We start from the raw sequence: 19,038 nt of genomic DNA, 5'->3' as shown, positions 1-19,038 counted from the left end.
AAATGATCGGCCGGAATGGGGGATGTTCCAAATCCTTGTGAATTTTGGGTATTCCCACAATCGTAGCCATTTTTGGAAACTCTACTCTGATAAACTGATAAATGTCATTAGTGATCCTATTGTCCAAAAGATATTCTTCTATAACCAAGTCAATTCTTTTATATCCTATATGTACTTGGTTAATGGAAATAACTTCATAATTCCCTGAATGATATAGTATTTTCAATATCTCAATGTTATAATCCAAAGTGTTGTATAACACAATCCCCCCGCCCTTGTCGGGCTTCATTATTCTAATGTGAGGATTTTCTCTAATCTGTTTAAGACAGTCCCTTTCATCATTGTTTAAATTGTCAATGAACACCTTAGTGTAATCTTTACTCATTTTAATGTCTCTATACAAATTGTATATATCTTTAGATACTAGTTTTTCGTAATGAAGAACTTGTGGGTGATATGCCGGAACAATCACACTCTTCTTTGTAAGTCTTTTGCAATAATTAATACAAGTCGTATTCTGAGCCTTGTTTTTATTATTAAATAAAACAGAAAAATTAATCCTACGGCTAAAAAACTTAACCTCTTTAATAGTGTCCACAATGTTAAATTTACTAGTAGGAATGAATTTCATGCCTTTAGTAAACAAGGAACCATGCCCTTGCGTAACCACCATATCCGTGTAATTAAACACATTAAACCCATTAAACGTATGGGTGATTTGTTTAGTTGGTGGGGACTTGGCCACAGCAGGTAATATTACATCAACATCACTTGAAGGTGACAGTATGACCATTTATATTTTATATTTAATTAGTTTTTATACTATTACATTTTTATACTAATGCATTTGTACATGGCCACAACAACATTTTGTAACTTTTTGTCATAGTTGATCAGTAAATTTTAATCCATTAGTTATTTCTTTAGGTACATACACTGTCCTTAGTTTATTTATTCAGTTATTAGTTTTTAATCTCATCACCTCTTCATTTGGACACTTCTTATTTAGACGTGTTCAGGTATATATTATTTGGTTTTAAAATATTATAATACTCCTACATTTTAATTCATTTTAATTCAATATATATTTTTTACATATTTTCAAGCAATATTGGCACCGCAGGCAGTTGTCTAAGTGTTATAATTATGTATTGTAGTATGACATTTTTCAATATGTAGCTTTCGATAGGTACTTAGACTTATATTACACTGTTAGAGTAGGCATTTAATTGTATTAGTAGTAGGATTAATTGTTTGTGAATATTGTCTACTTATTGTTGTTAAATATGTATATAATATTATGCTTCATGAGCAACGTGTGTATTAATTATTTTGTTGCACACGCTGATATTTTTGCACATGCTAATTTTGCACATGCTATGTTTTGCACATTCTATACGATACAGATTTTTGTATATGTTGACACTTATATGATATAAGTTTTATGTTGCCCTTTTAAATAATAACTTGTTGGCAAACAGTTGGCGCCAAAAAGTGTTTAAAAACTTTTTACTGATATCAGTTCAAGGTTCTGAGGAAGTCTGACGGAGGTCAGACGAAAGCGCTTAACCTGTCGATTTATGAATCATACTCTACAGATTCTGTTGGTTCATTATATACATATCCATTATTTTTGGTTCTTTGAACTTTTCCTGTTGTGACTTTTTGCTAATAAAAGGAGGTTCTATTACTCTACAGTCGTTGTCCGAGCCTTGGATTTTGTTCGTGGGCACCGTTTCTGGATAGTTGGAATTTGTTGTTTCAGCTTGTTTGGTTCTGCAGTTGTTCGTTTCAGATGGCGGAGTCCTCGGATGCTTCACAGGCTTCATTGGATAAAGACGAGTTAGTGTCGCTTCGGTCGGAAGTGACGGCCCTTCAGTCCGACGTGAGTAAGCTGCTCGCGCTGGTAAGCAAGCTTACTGAATCTATTAACATGGGAGCTGCGTCTTCCAGTTCCCCCGTTGACTTGAATTTGGCTCATTCACATATAAAAATACCGGTTGATAAACCTATCGGTTTGACGGAAACCAATTCAGACAATGTTGCTGATTTTATTCCCAACGGACAAGGAGACAAGCTACAAACCGATCCGGACTGTATATCTATTAAATCTTCTGGTCTGAAGGACATAAATTTGTCTCCGGAGGCTGAATTCACTTTTGATTTTAGCCTTTACAATACCGACAATGTATTTAACAAAATGGGAACTAAACCTAAATCGAGGGAAGGTTGTAAGACGTATTCCAATGCCATTAGGACATTTGGCGGAGTACAAGGTACTGATTTACATTCAGCTGTTTCAGATACAGTTTGTAAGGACCCAAGGGGTCGTTGTTTGAAAACTTTTAATATGGACAATATAGATGCTTTTCTTAACGACGAGGTTATTTTTAAAAAAGACGACCAATATTTTGACAATCAATCTAAACAAGGAAGACATTGCAGTACTAATAAGGACAATATCAAGTCCAAGATAGTTTCACTTGGCAAAAAGCTTATCCAAATTAAAAGTGTTAAAACTGACAGTGCCTACTTGAAACATTGTTTGAACCTTAAAATTGTACCTAAGGGATTGAGGTTTTTTAAACTCCCGTTGGGTATTGATTTTAATAATACTATTATTAATGATTTTAACAGTATGTTTGACGATTTTGGTTTTGTGTTTATGAAAAGACTGTTGAAATACAATGATGTGAAGGTGGTGGAACTTACTAAGGATATAGAGATGTTGAATGAAAACATTATTAGAGATGTAGATTTCGACCAATGGGGGGATTTGTACCATAGACAGTTTGCTACAGCAGAAAATAAAAATACATTAATATTTAATAGAAAATTAAGGAAGATAGACAGGGACATGGAACTTTACAAAAACAATAGGGCCTATATCTGGCCTAATACTAATAGGAGGGAAGGCCCCCAACAGGAGAAACATTCAGCATATAATGAACGGACTGATAGAAACACACATGACACTAATTTTCAAGGGGGGAGATTTTTCCCTGCCCCGAAACAATTCAGGAGGCAATATTAGATGAGGAAGGTCTTTGTGAATTACAATCAGGATCAAGTAGGCAGTTAGACCATCTGGATATAACTAGGGAAGTAATACTGTCACCTTCAAGTGATGTTGATGTAATATTACCTGCTGTGGCCAAGTCCCCACCAACTAAACAAATCACCCATACGTTTAATGGGTTTAATGTGTTTAATTACACGGATATGGTGGTTACGCAAGGGCATGGTTCCTTGTTTACTAAAGGCATGAAATTCATTCCTACTAGTAAATTTAACATTGTGGACACTATTAAAGAGGTTAAGTTTTTTAGCTGTAGGATTAATTTTTCTGTTTTATTTAATAATAAAAACAAGGCTCAGAATACGACTTGTATTAATTATTGCAAAAGACTTACAAAGAAGAGTGTGATTGTTCCGGCATATCACCCACAAGTTCTTCATTACGAAAAACTAGTATCTAAAGATATATACAATTTGTATAGAGACATTAAAATGAGTAAAGATTACACTAAGGTGTTCATTGACAATTTAAACAATGATGAAAGGGACTGTCTTAAACAGATTAGAGAAAATCCTCACATTAGAATAATGAAGCCCGACAAGGGCGGGGGGATTGTGTTATACAACACTTTGGATTATAACATTGAGATATTGAAAATACTATATCATTCAGGGAATTATGAAGTTATTTCCATTAACCAAGTACATATAGGATATAAAAGAATTGACTTGGTTATAGAAGAATATCTTTTGGACAATAGGATCACTAATGACATTTATCAGTTTATCAGAGTAGAGTTTCCAAAAATGGCTACGATTGTGGGAATACCCAAAATTCACAAGGATTTGGAACATCCCCCATTCCGGCCGATCATTTCTGGCTCTTTATCTAAGGCATTTAAAATTGGTGTTACCATTGATGAATGGACTAAGCATGTTTACGAAAGAGTCAACCACTTAATTAAGGATTCCTGGGATTTTCTGGGGAAACTTACACATGACTTATGGAGGAAGGATGTGATATTTCTCACTATTGATGTTATTGACTTATATTCCAGTATACCTAGAGACATTGGGCTTGAATATTTTCATAATAGTCTTAGGAAATTCTCCAATTTAAGTAGTGACAAGGTTAACTTAATTGTTGACATGATGGGGCTTGTCCTTGATCACAACTATGTACAATTCCAAGGAGAGGTGTTTAAACAAGTCAAGGGGGTGGCCATGGGTGCGTCTTGCGCCCCCATTTATGCCAACATGGTCATGTTGGAATGGGAAACTGAATTTGTTTTTAAAAGTGAACATTTTAGTAAAATACTTTTGTACACTAGATTTTTGGACGACTTATTTATTTTGTGGAATGGATCACTTGATGAGCTTAATGATTTTATGGTCTTTATTAATAACACTACTCAGTTTTTGAGATTTACGCATAGCATAGATAGGACTGGAATTTCATACTTGGACACGTACATTAGTAATAATGGTACTAAGTTTACTTCTAGTATACACAGAAAAAATACCTTTTCTAATGATTATTTAAACTTCTATAGTAATCATCCCCCTTACATGTTTCGTAACGTGTTTAAAGGGCAGTGTATTCGCGCAGCCCGCATGTCTTCAGAAAAAGAAGGTATGGAAAGAGAACTTGCCTATATCCACGACATGTTTTTGGACCGTGGATACCCTAAGGACATGTTAAATAACGTTATTCAATATATTATTAGTGAATGGGGGAAAAAATATTTACCACTTTTAGGTCTTCAAGTGTCTAATTTGAAAAGAGCAGAGAGCTTTGACGACAAGCGAGTTTGTGTTATTAGATACAACCCTTATTCCAATTTGGTTAAAGAAATTTTACTCAAACACTGGGAAATCCTTATGCTTTCGGACAAGGAGGTTGCCTTAGGGAGTGAACCCCCAAAAATTGTGTATAAAATGTCTCACAATTTGAAATATTTATTTGAACACTTAAAAGGAAATAAGACCATTAGTAAAGGTATACGTAAATGTGGTACGTGTAGACAATGCAACTTTATCAATACTAGTATGGACATTAAGTTAGACAATGTTTTGAAGACCAAAATCAAAACACGCAAGGGTAATTGTAATACACAAAGGGTGGTCTACTTAGCTACTTGTATATCCTGTCCAGCCTATTACATAGGCAAAACTGAAAGGAAATTAAAAACTAGGATATACGAGCATATGTATAGAATTCAGCAGAAGGACGATAAAAACGCTCTGTACAGACATGTTTCAGATAAAGGTAATAACCATAGTTTTAAGTTTGCCATCATTGACTCTATTGAAACAAGTAGGGGCGATGAGAATTGGAAGATCCAACTCTCGGCCCTTGAAAGTAGATGGCAGATATTTTGTGATTCTACATCCAAACCAGGGCTGAATGACTTTATCAGTATAAAGCCATTCTTACAGCTTAATGTATGTTGATTCTCAGTAGCCTGGTTGCAGAGCAGTAGTTAGGTTGCATTTTGTGATTAATTTCCCTTAGCGTATGTTGTTCACACTGATGCTCACACTATTGATTCAAACTTGTGGGCCATATTGGGGACTATATTCGAAGAGTTCACTTCGTTTTTAGGAATGGGTGTGTTATCCAATGGTTTATATTAGCTTTTGACACATCCCCGGGTTGTCCATTTGTACTATTTGTACTAAGATTACTTTTGGGTGTTTCAGAGTGTTCAGACTTCATGACCATTTATATTTTATATTTAATTAGTTTTTATACTATTACATTTTTATACTAATGCATTTGTACATGGCCACAACAACATTTTGTAACTTTTTGTCATAGTTGATCAGTAAATTTTAATCCATTAGTTATTTCTTTAGGTACATACACTGTCCTTAGTTTATTTATTCAGTTATTAGTTTTTAATCTCATCACCTCTTCATTTGGACACTTCTTATTTAGACGTGTTCAGGTATATATTACTTGGTTTTAAAATATTATAATACTCCTACATTTTAATTCATTTTAATTCAATATATATTTTTTACATATTTTCAAGCAATATTGGCACTGCAGGCAGTTGTCTAAGTGTTATAATTATGTATTGTAGTATGACATTTTTCAATATGTAGCTTTCGATAGGTACTTAGACTTATATTACACTGTTAGAGTAGGCATTTAATTGTATTAGTAGTAGGATTAATTGTTTGTGAATATTGTCTACTTATTGTTGTTAAATATGTATATAATATTATGCTTCATGAGCAACGTGTGTATTAATTATTTTGTTGCACACGCTGATATTTTTGCACATGCTAATTTTGCACATGCTATGTTTTGCACATTCTATACGATACAGATTTTTTGTATATGTTGACACTTATATGATATAAGTTTTATGTTGCCCTTTTAAATAATAACTTGTTGGCAAACAGTTGGCGCCAAAAAGTGTTTAAAAACTTTTTACTGATATCAGTTCAAGGTTCTGAGGAAGTCTGACGGAGGTCAGACGAAAGCGCTTAACCTGTCGATTTATGAATCATACTCTACACATTCTGTTGGTTCATTATATACATATCCATTATTTTTGGTTCTTTGAACTTTTCCTGTTGTGACTTTTTGCTAATAAAAGGAGGTTCTATTACTCTACAGTCGTTGTCCGAGCCTTGGATTTTGTTCGTGGGCACCGTTTCTGGATAGTTGGAATTTCTTTAAGTGGAGCATGTCCAACAGCTCAGGGTTTGACATGGCCTTGTATGTTAAGCAGAGACCGCCTCTTAGTAGACGATATACCACAGAGTATAGCTGGAGTTTTTTTAGACGGTCAGCATATGGCATCTGCTTTAGGCCTGTGATTCTTTTAGTGAGGTATTTCTGTGGCCTTTCCAGCTGTTGCAGATGTCTTGTGAGGTACATACCAAACTGGGCATTATACTCTATAATGGGTCTAATGAGGGATGAGTACAGTGGGACAGTGAGGTCCTTTTTTCTGTATGAAAAGCCCTTAGTGATGAGGTGTGCCACATAGAAGGATTTCCTGACTGTTGTGGCGATGTGGTTATCGAAAGTGAGACCGTTGTCCACCTGTGTCCCAAAGTCTCTCATCACGCTTTTGATGTTTAGTGTACTGCCACCTATGTGGTAAGTCATAGGTACATGTTTTTTTTCCAAAGTGGATAACTATACATTTCTTGGCATTAAGCTTTTGCCCATGGCTCTGGCACCAGGCATCTGTTTCTGTAAGGCCTTTTTGTAGAATATCCGCATAATTTGAGGCTTCAGTAATGGCTTCCAGTTTGCAGTCATCTGCGAACTTTGTTAGCTAGAGTCCCTTAGGGTTGGCCTGTACTTCAGAGAAGTAGATTCCAAACAAGAGTGGTCCCAGGACTGAACCCTGAGGTACCGTACTTGTCACTTGTCTGGAGCTGGATTTGGAGTCTGCTACTTTTACAGTGTGGGTTCTGTCAGTAAGCCAGTTGACAACCCATCGAGAGACTTGCTAAGCTGGGTATTAATCCTTACGTCAGTCTATGATTCCAGAGTGGGGGATGGTGTAAAAGGCCTTGGCGAGGTACAGATAGGCTGTGTGGACCAGCTTACCCTCGTCCACGGCTCTGGAGACTGATTTGAAGAAGTCACTCAGGTTTAGTAGACAAGATCGTCCCTTCATGAACCCAAACTGGGTGGGTCCAATGTTTGAAGGTTGCCAGTGTCTTTGTTTATATGTTCTATGATGATACATTCCATGGCCTTGCAGATCAGGCTCGTCAAACTGATGGGGGGGGGGGGTAGTTCCCCGGATCCAAGGTGGCTCCCCCCCTTGTGGAGTGGGATAACTGTAGCTGTGCACCACTCAGTGGGCACGAAGCTTGAGGTGAGGCTATGATTAAACATGCACTTAGGTGAGGTGCCAGTTCATTTTGTAGTTCATGTAATACACAGCCCGGGATGTCATCTGGTCCCATGGATGCTGTATTCATACCTTTGGAGAGTGCGTTTTTTTACCTGTGTGGCCATTATTACCGGAATTTGGCAATCTTCCAGTATTGAGATTGGCTGTTTAATGGGTGAGAGGGGGGTGAAGTTGGCACTGAATTGATCTGCCAGGATATTGGCAATATCCTTGGGAACAGTATATCTAATGCTGTTCTGTTATAGCTCAGAGCAGATCTGAGCATTGCCGTTTAGATTCTTGACATAGTTATAGAATGCCTTCTGGTTGTCTTTGGAATCTTTGGCAATTTTATTTTCATAAACATTCCTATCAGGGAATCGTGCAGGAAATATCTCCACTTCAGGACAGGATCTCAACATTTCAATTCTCTGCACTTCCCTTTGGCTTATCTGCTACACCCAGAGTTTTCACAAAATGTCTGGCTCTGGCCATTGCCTTTTGCAGACAAAGAAATATTCAGATTTACCCATACGTAGATGACTGCCTCATTCAGGCAGACAGCCAGGAAAAGCTGCTCAAGCACCTGGTCTTTGTAAAGACCCTACTAACCTCCCTGGTGTACACAATCAGTGAAAAGAAATCCAAACAGGTGGCCACCCAAAGGATAATGTTCCTGAGAGTAAATCTGGACACAGCATCCCAGATGGCATACCTTACTCCAGTGAAACAAACTTTCTTGACAGCCTACTTCTCTGAACTAGCCACCAGGACCCAGCTAACTGCAAGGAAGATCCTGCAAGCCCTGGGGTTCATGGCATCGTGCGTACTACTCATTCCATATGCCAGACTGCATATGAGGAAACTTCAGTGGTACCTAAAGAGCCTTTGGTGCCAACACTGTCAAGACCTGGCAACTTTCCTACCCGTAATTCCTTGCCTCAGAAAAGATTTTCTTTGGTGGGCAACAGCATGGTCCCACAACAAGGGAATGCCTTTCTCCCCACCCCCCACCACCCAGACCCTCACCACAGATGCATCAGACTAATCTTGGGGTGCACACCTGGATGGCAGGTGCATACAGGGTCAATGGAGCCCACAGCAAATCCCTCTGCACATCAGTCAAAAAGAGGTGATGGCTGTGCAGCACGCCTTGATAGCTTTCAAGCTCCTTCTCTCTCAAGGGGCTGTCCTGATCAAAACAGACAACACCACGTTGATGTGGTACATCAACAAGCAGTGAGGCACTCACTTCTACCCTCTATGCAGGCTGGCCATGACCCTTTGGCACACAGTCTCTGCCATGCAACGGCACCTGTTAGCACAATTCCTACCAGGCTCTCTCAACTCTCTGGCAGATCATTTAAGCAGAAATCTTCTGGACCCACACGAGTGGCAACTCAGCAGAAGTACCTTCACCCTAATAACTCAGAAATGGGGAACCCCGAAGACTGACCTCTTTGCCTCCCACACCAACCATCAGCTCAGCAAATTCTGCACTAGGGAGCATCACTGCATGGCTTGGAAAGTGGATGTCCTGTCCTTCCCCTTTGTCAATCTTTCGGTCTATGCCTTTCCTCCCCTACCTCTCATCCTCAGGGTACTGCTCAAAATAAGCCTGTCCCGTTACCACCATGGCATCTTCCTCAGATTCCAAACCTCCTGACCCAGAGGGAAGGGGGAATTCATGCATCCCCAATTGCAGACACTCAATTTGGCAGCTTGGCTGATTCCTTAACCCCAAAATAATCTGCCATTCTCAGTAAACAGGTTCTGGATGTTATCCGTGAGGCCAGGCACCCTAGCACCAGAAAGTCTTATGCTGATAAATGGAAAAGGTTCTGCACCTTGATCCAGGCTAAGGGAGCCAATACGGCACAGCCCTCCCTCCCTCTCATCCTTGATTACTTAGTGCTGACCTACTACACAGTGGTCTCTCTTTCTCCTCTATAAACATTCATGCCTTTGCTATCTCTGCTAATTTTCTCACTGAGCAGCCCCTTTTCTCACACCCTCTGATCAAACAGTTCCTAAGAGGGGCTAGCAACTTGAGGCCACCCAGAATGGCAGCAATACCAGCTTGGGACCTTAACTTCATATTGGAAAAGCTCACCCTACCCCCTTTCGAACCAGCTTCTTTTGCAGAGCTAAAATTTCTCTCCTGGAAGACTCCCTTCCTTTTGGCCATCACTTCAGCCAGAAGAGTCTCTGTGCTGTAAGCACTCATGGCTGTGGAACCCTTCATCATCTTCAATGCAAACAGGGTATCCCTCAGAACTAACCCTTCCTTAATACCCAAGGTGGTGTCCAGTGTGGCTCTCAACCAAACCATTCATCTGCCCACCTTTTTTCCTAATCCCCAGAACAAGGGGGAAAGGATTCTGCACTCTCTAGATGTGCACAGACAACTCAGATTCTGTCTAGACAGGACTAAATCCTTCAGATAGTCTGATCAATTGCTGGTTAGCTTTGCTACTGGGGTGGAAGGCAAAGCCATCTCCAAACAAACCATTTCCAAATGGATAGCACACTGCATCCATTTCTGCTACAAAAAGCATGGAAAGCCTCCCCCCCCCCCCCAAGGGGGTCAGGACACACTCCACCAGAGCAGCCTCCACCTCTGCAGCTTTCCTCAGAAGAGTCCCCACCATGGACATCCTGTTGGCTGCCACCTGGACTTCTGTTCACACTTTTATCAAGGATTACCACCTGCTTCTCTTCTCCAAATTCAGGGCAGGGTTTGGCTCTGCAGTCTTGCAGGGCATCCTATCCAGCCCCTAGTTCATTGACTGCCTCCATCGTTTTCCTCAGCTTTGGGAATCAACCTGAATGTGATGACTGCAACAGTGAAACACGAAGAACATAGTACAGTTGTGTACACTTACCATAAATGTCGATGTTCGAGTGTATTCATTGTTGCAGTCCTGGTCCCCCCCCTCCATCCCCCTTTCTTCTCTTTCTCCTTTTATTACCTTTCTAACTTGTTGTTATCCTTAACTTACAAGGGATTTTTTTTGGTATTTATTTTCCACTGGTGGGGTTTCTTCCCCAGAACCTGGCCTCCTACTTGGGGGCTCCTGACAGGTTAGGGCAAGAAAAACTGATGTAATGGCATCAGCTGCCTTACTTTATACTACTGACGACCTGACATCAGTCCTCAAGCGACAGCAACCGATGCAGAAATACTAAGTCTCTTCAGGCCGGACGAGGGCTACCCTGGCAGGATAACCCAAATGTGATGACTGCAACAGTGAATACACTTGAACATCCACATTTATGGTAAATGTACACAACTGTACTTTAGTTATACTCCTGGTGTAACTGAATTTAGGAAAATTGTCATTCATTTATTGTAAGCTGACTGGTACCTGTTTGGTACTGGCATATCACAGGACTCTGTCCTGGACCCTTTTTTTGTTCTGTCTGTCCTTGTGACCTTCATTTGTTAATGATGGAATAATCTAAAGATTCTGTGCTAATTGACGGTGGCCTTTTATGTGTGCATAGCCAGTTACAGATTATAGTAATTGAAGTTAGACCAACCTTGCAGTTTGAATACCTCCAAGGTAGACATGTGAGGGCAGTTAATTCTTAGCCTCATTGTCGTCTAGGTTTCATAGTAGGTCAGAATCTGACAAGTGTGGATGTCCTTCAAGGATGCATCTGCAGTCATAACATATGGGTTGTCCTGCCTCAGGCAGCCCTTCGGTCGGGCGGATTCCAAAGTCTGGGTCTGGCCTCGGCTGATGTCACACTTCACCCGACGTCATAGCTTCTGGGGTATAAAGGCATCAGCCAATGCCATTTTCCTTGGTCTTTCTTGCCGCGCGGTGCCCGAAGCAGAAGTTGTTTGCAAGTGCCGGTCGGTCAGATCCAGAGATTTCAGCTACCGAAGACTTCTAAAAAAGCTAAGTACCCCGTTGGGGACTCTTTCTTGCCTCAGCCGATGTCAGACAAAGTAAATAATTGTTTAACTTGTGGGAAACAAATACCTCATAAGGATTTCCACTCTTACTGCCTTCCTTAGGCCCAGACCACGACGTATCAGCTTGTTTAGCCTGTGCTTCCTTCAACCGACGGACACTTAGACGTCGGTCGGAGTTTGCAGAAGAGTTTTTTGGATCCGCTTTTGCATATAAAATGCCGTCGGAGAATCCGACTACACATTTAGCCAAAAACACAAGGAAAAGGACCGACACTCGTGGCCCGCGGTTTCGGCTGAAACCACGGTTAGGCCTACCGCGAGTGACTCGGTTTCGGTTCTTCCTTCTGCCGAAAACATACGTCCGACAACCAAGGCCAGAGAAGCCCCGGCTGAGTCGGCTACAGAAATTCCTACTGAAGAAGCAGGCACACAAGAATTGTCCGACACCATTCCGTTGGACATTTCTTCTCCTGCACGTGGGGCAGCTAGGCCCCCTGCTTCTATGTCTATTAAGGCCTTCTCCAGGGCCAAAGCAGCTAAAATTTCCAAGGCCTTACCAACAAAATCTTCCTCTCAGAGACCTTCCTCTAGTTCTCAGATTCTCAGCCTTGCAGAGGACCTTATATCTCTGATTAGGGGATCACAACCTCACCCAGACAGGGCCTCACAACCTCCTCCTGACAAAAGGCCTAGGACTGAACCCCCTGAACCTCTCTCCTCTGATCATTCCTCGGATGGATCTGATTTATCAGACCATCAGGAAGGACCATACTCACCTTATGAGGACTCGGATGCAGAAGACTCAATTCCTTCTGCCTCCCCCCCCAGAAGAATTTTCCTTTGGGGAGACTTTGCACTCAATGAGGGAACACTTTCAATGGCAGGGTCAGGATTTTTCTGATTCTAGGAAAAGGCTAAGGGCATTTTTACACTTGCCACAGCATAGGCCTTTAGCCATACCACCTGTACTATCAGTTGTTGATGATGCATACAATGATGTCAGTTCTGCCCCTGATTCTCTTCCCCCGGCCCCTGCCAAACCTGACCGATATTACAGGGTCCCGGATTCTCACTTCCACTTGTATAAGGCCCATGCTGCAGACCCAGAAACTATTTCTCAGGGCCAAAAGGGTGTTGCAGCTGCCAATGCCAAAAACCCCCTACCCTCTGAAAGAGAGTCAAGAGCATTAGAGAGATGGGGAAAAAAGGTTTATACATCTGCTACTCTTTCTGCCAGGGCTTTAAATTGTCAATTCCATATGATACAGTACCAGGAATTTTTGTTAGATCAGCTGAATAAAAAGCTTTCCTCTCCTGAACCTTTAGACCGGAAGTCCCTTCAGGATTTGGTACACAACTCTCAGCAGGTCAGTAATCATTTCTTAAAATGTGGCTATGATGCACTGGAGGCTTCATTTAGATCAGCTATGACTGGAGCAGTGATTCGAAGGCATGCCTGGCTAAAAGAGCAATCCTTGCCAGACCATGTCAAGTCTAAACTCCTAGATGCCCCTATGGAGAAACAAAGTTTATTTGGCTCCCCTGCAAAGGAGATTCTAAAGAAAGTGGAAGAAAAAGCTAAATCTGTGCAAACAGTCAAGGATTTTCTGCAGGTCCAACCTCCGAGGTTCAGCAGAAACTGGCCTTCAAAGAATTGGTCCTTTCCAGACACCTCCAGAGCACAGAGGGGCAGGAATAGACGCCCAAGAGGCAGAGGTCAATCAAGGGGTGCCTACAGGGGTCGTCAGTGGCAACCTGCCAATCAGAGGAGTACCGCCACAGCTGCGACTACAACCGCTTCCACAGGACAGGCACAATGACTTGGCTCTGATTCCGCCTACCAGGGAGCAACTGGAAGCACCCTTGGGCGGAAAGTTAGCTTTATTTTCAAAAAACTGGCATTGCATTACAGGAGACAAATAGACATTGCAAACAATAGACAAAGGCTACAGGTTTCACTTCCACACTTTACCAAAAAAGAGAGGAATGCCAAACCTTCCACCAAGCCAGAAGCCAGAGGTTCTAAAACAAATCAACAACTTACTAAGGATGAGAGCAATAGAAAGGGTACCATCTATGGAACAAGGCCAAGGATTTTACTCCAGACTATTCCTTGTACCAAGAAAAGAAACTCAATGGAGGCCTATTCTCGACTTGTCCGCACTAAACACATATCTCATTGTACCAAAATTCAAGATGCTGACCCTACAGCAACTTCTTCCCATGTTGGGCAAGGAGTCTTGGCTGGTGACTCTAGATCTCAAGGAGGCATACCTGCACGTCCCTATAAGACCAGATTGCAGAAGACACCTCAGATTTCTTGCAGGATCAGAGCATTATCAATTCTCAGCATTGCCCTTTGGCTTATCTACTGCGCCCAGAGTATTCACGAAATGCCTGGCATCAGTAATTGCACATTGCAGGCTTCAGGGAATTCAGATCTACCCATACCTGGACGACTGCCTAATACAAGCGGACAACAAGACAAAAATAATAAAGGATTTGGCCTATGTCATACAACTGTTACAAGCCTTGGGATACACAGTCAGCATCCAGAAGTCAAGACTAGTGCCATCCCAAAGGATAACATTTTTGGGCGCAGATCTGGACACAATAACTCAGATGGCTTTTCTCACAGAAGAAAAACAAAAGCAACTCCCACTCTACTTCATGGCTTTGACAAGACAAACTCAGCTTACTGCAAGGAAAGTCCTGCAGGCCCTGGGTTACATGGCATCTTGCATAATCTTGATCCCGCATGCCAGGCTGCATATGAGAAAATTACAATGGTACCTAAGGAATGTATGGTCTCAACACAGACACAGTCTAGAAACCATGATACCAATCATTCCATGCCTGAAAAAAGAATTCCTGTGGTGGGCTCAGGCCTGCCAGACCAACAGAGGGTTGCCTTTCCACAAACCACAACCAAGGCAGACCATCACCACGGACGCCTCAGACCAAGGCCGGGGGCACACATGGAAGACAAGTGTATCCAAGGCCTATGGTCTCAAGACCAGCTGAATCTACGCATAAATCTGAAGGAGATGCTGGCAGTGAAGCATGCAATCGAGGCATTCAAATCATTCCTCCAGCAAGGACATCTGCTGATAAGGACAGACAATACCACAGTCATGTGGTACATCAACAAACAGGGAGGCACGCATTCCTACCCTCTATGCCGGATGGCAATGGACCTGTGGAACCTAGGCCTGAATCTCAACATTCAACTGCAGGCCAAATTCGTACCAGGAAAAGAGAATTCACTAGCAGACAGCTTAAGCAGAACTACCACGGATGCTCACGAATGGATGCTGCATCCAGACATCTTCAAAAACATAACAAAGAAATGGGGAATGCCAGAGATAGACCTGTTCGCCTCCCCACTCAACCACCAACTGAAGAAATTCTGCTCAAGAGAATACCACCCACAAGCCTGGAGGGTGGACTCCCTTTCTTTCAGCTGGAAGGCCCTGACAGTTTATGCCTTTCCACCTCTCCCATTGATGTACAAAGTTCTACTGAAGATCAGGGAGGAACAGCCAAAGGTGATTCTGATAGCTCCAGACTGGCCAAGGCAGCATTGGTATCCGCTACTGAGAAGCATGTCTCGGACGAACTCATGGCCTCTACCCCTATGGTCTTTACTTCTAACGCAGAACAACTACAAGACCCTGCATCCAAACTTGAAAACGATGCAGCTAACTGCCTGGAAAATTGCATAAAACAAAACCAAACTGTTTTATCTCAGAGGGTCAAGGACATTATCCTGGAGGCTCGCAGACCCTCCACAAGAAAAACATACTCAGCTGAATGGAAGAGATTCCTCATTTGGAGTGCATCAAAGGGTACAAATGTCACACTGGCAAACCTAGCACACATCCTAGAATACTTAGCAGAACTGTTCCACAATGGCCTGTCCTATTCTTCCATTAAGATTCATGCTTTAGCAATTTCAGCAGAGTACAACATGGATCCTCCTATCTTCTCTCACCCTCTCCTCAGACAATTTTTAAGAGGGATCAAAAATGTAAAACCTCCAAGGAAACCACCTCTGCCTGCATGGGATCTCAATTTTGTGCTGGAAAAATTAACACTTCCCCCTTTTGAACCAGCAGCATCAGCAGACTTACAGTTCTTATCTTGGAAAACTGCTTTCCTTCTAGCAATCACTTCAGCAAGAAGGGTATCCGAGTTACAGGCATTAATGGCAGTGCAGCCTTTCCTTATCTTTCACCAGGATAGAGTGTCTCTGAGAACCAATCCTACTTTCATGCCAAAGGTGGTATCCAGGGTATCCTTGAACCAAGCTATTTATTTGCCTACATTCTACGCTAACCCACAGAACAGGGGGGAAAAACTATTGCACACCTTGGATGTACACAGACAACTACGCTACTATCTGGACAGAACTAAAACCAGCAGAAAAACTGACCAGCTTCTGGTAGCATATGCAACTGGAGTGCAAGGAAAAGCAATTTCCAAACAGACAATTTCAAAATGGATAGGAAATTGCATTCGATTCTGCTACTCTTTTCATGGAAAGACAACTCTTGAAAATATCAGACCTCACTCCACAAGAGCCACAGCCACCACTACAGCTTTCCTACGAGGAGTGGCTACCAAAGACGTTTTAGAAGCTGCTACTTGGACCTCCGTGCATACATTTGCCAAGCATTACAATCTTCCTTTATACTCCAGATCCCGAGCAGGTTTTGCAACTGCAGTTTTACAGGGGATCTTAACTACACCATCATTATCTTAGTACCTCCTCCCCCAGTTTGGCTATGGTATTCTACCCATATGTTATGACTGCAGATGCATCCTTGAAGGACATAGTACAGTTTTGTACCTACCATAAATTTAGATGTCCGATAGGTATGCATCTGCAGTCAGGATTACCCACCCTCCTTTCCCTCTGTGGTATTCCTAGGGTGCTTACCCCTCTTTTAGCTAGCTGGGGGAATCTATTATGGTGTATTTGTTTGTATGTATATATGTATATATATATTTTGCTTACTACCGTTTGGAATTTTCTACATTTATCCAAATTTAGCCTTCCTAGAGGGCACCTGGCATCTGGGGCAAGAAACACTGAGGAAAATGGCGTCGGCTGGTGCCTTTATACCCCAGAAGCTATGACGTCGGGTGAAGTGCGACATCAGCCGAGGCCAGACCCAGACTTTGGAATCCGGCCGACCGAAGGGCTGCCTGAGGCAGGACAACCCATATGTTATGACTGCAGATGCATACCTATCGGACATCTACATTTATGGTAGGTACAAAACTGTACTTTCTTAGTTGAGTCACAGCATTAAAAGTCATGATTTCAAAACATTACTTCTGAAAAGGTGAGGGTTTTAAACCTACTTTGTCTTTATGCCAAGATCTTATTTTACACTTTGGTGCTATAAAATAGATAGCTGAAGAAAAGACATTCACTGGACATTTGTGTAGATTAAGGGATAAGTTTACATAGCCCTTATCTGACAGTTCTCTCATAAACACACACTCATCCAGTTGCCTGCAGCCCACCTGGGGTGATTTAATTCTCATATAGAAAGCATTTCTTAAAAGGAGTTTGACTTCATGAGTATTGTTGGGTATGACTATATCACTGGAGGATGTGCTGTAAATGTAATCGTTGCATCTCAGAACACAGCACAGTGGAAGAGAGAGACTAACAGCAGAACTCCTGTAATTCTCAGTCCTGTCAGTACACAGACTGGCACAGATATATTCAAAGGATATTTCACTGGTGTAATTCTGTCCATCCTCCTGTCAGTACACAGACTGGCACGTGCCAAGCCAGGCCAAGGCTCTTGCCGCCTCCATAGTGCCTTTTTTAGGGAAGGCTCAAAAGACAAACCCACCACCGTAAATAGCACAAGTACCCAAAAACTGAGAGTTATGCTACTCAAAGGATATTTCACTGCAAGTATGACAAGTAAACCTTTTCAAGTTTGTTTTTTTTTTTTTGGGGGGGGGGGTATATTCTTTTCCAGGTTGTGTGTGCAAGTTTTACTTGTAAAGAACAGATATTTTGGGCCCATGTTTTAGTTTCGGACTTCTGTTCCTGTTGTTGTTTTCCAATTCCCGTTGTGTTGAGTGTCGTTGTTTCTCGTTCTTCAGCTGCACACCAATGGCAGTGGAGAGTCGACGCCCGGAAGCCGCTTCAAAGAGAAGCATTCTCTAGACAGTGATGAAGAAGATGATGAAGAAGGCGAGGACAAAAATAAATATGGAGTGCTGACTTCCGAAGATATTGAAGGTGAGTTGAAAGCACAGGAGGCATTTTGTTTGCTCTTTACATTGCCTAAATCATGTACGGTCAGTGCTGTGTCAGATTATAACAACCCAGGATCCTGCCACTGGAGGAAGTTAGTCCCTGCACAGTGCATGTGACGAATGCTTAACCTGTCATAATAGCTATACACACTTTAGCCTTTATTGGAATTACTTTGTTTAATAACCTAGGTGGCTGGATTGTCTACAGTGAAAGAACAGACATAAAAGTGGTGTAGCATTTCATTAACATCATACAGACAGCTTGCTCAAAACAGTATCTAGCTCATAGCATAGAGTGCTCATGTGCAAACACACACACACACACACACACACACAAAATCATTATTTTTTCATTTGTGGTTGCATCTTGCAAAAAGGAAGGCATTCCTACAGAGTCCATTGGTTAAGAATGGTAAGGTGATAGCCTTGATGCATTTACAGCTGAAGTTTCACCGAAGGTGCTGTTTAAATGCCCATACAGGGAGAGCGCCTTCTGGTCAGATGGCTCTTGTTTCGTTCTGTAGGGAGTAGTGATATAGAACGCTTGCATTTCAGATGGAGTGTATGAATGCAGTAGAAAGCTTTTATTAAGGATGTTGAGTATGTGGGGAAAACACTGAGAGGGAGGCATGAATGATTGGATAATGCCAAAGGCTCTTTGTGCATTTTACATCAAGAATTGCACTGGTGAATAGTACTGAGTAGTTCTGTCTGTGATGGTTCCTAGGTTCTTACTACACTTGCAGTCTAGGACACCATTAAGGAGCTGAAGATAAATTTGCAATTACCACAGAGCTCTCTGTGATTAGGTGACTGTCTCAATGTCACACAGTAGATAAATTCCAGCCCTGTTGGATAGATTCGAACCCTGCACCTTTGGATCAGGAAACTGCTTATTTATGTCAGAGCTTTAGTATCTGGTTAACTACCAGCCAG

General features: G+C 41.7%; 1 protein-coding gene across 1 annotated transcript in view; it reads left to right on the top strand.

Moving 5' to 3' along the window:
• The window catches only part of CD2BP2 (CD2 cytoplasmic tail binding protein 2), a 1,650,073-nt gene that overhangs the window by 1,326,280 nt on the left and 304,755 nt on the right, over nucleotides 1-19,038 (top strand). Inside the window, exon 3 of the mRNA XM_044086686.1 lies at nucleotides 17,947-18,085. Within this exon, the coding sequence (XP_043942621.1) occupies nucleotides 17,947-18,085 (139 nt within the window). The remainder of the gene's footprint in view (nucleotides 1-17,946; nucleotides 18,086-19,038) is intronic.

Source organism: Protopterus annectens, chromosome 10.part0, assembly GCF_019279795.1.
Source record: "Protopterus annectens isolate FY-2018-M chromosome 10.part0, PAN1.0, whole genome shotgun sequence".
In the NCBI taxonomy this organism is placed as follows: domain Eukaryota; kingdom Metazoa; phylum Chordata; order Ceratodontiformes; family Protopteridae; genus Protopterus; species Protopterus annectens.
The sequence above is the reverse complement of the archived record's forward strand: the minus strand, read 5'-3'. Positions and strand labels throughout refer to the sequence as shown.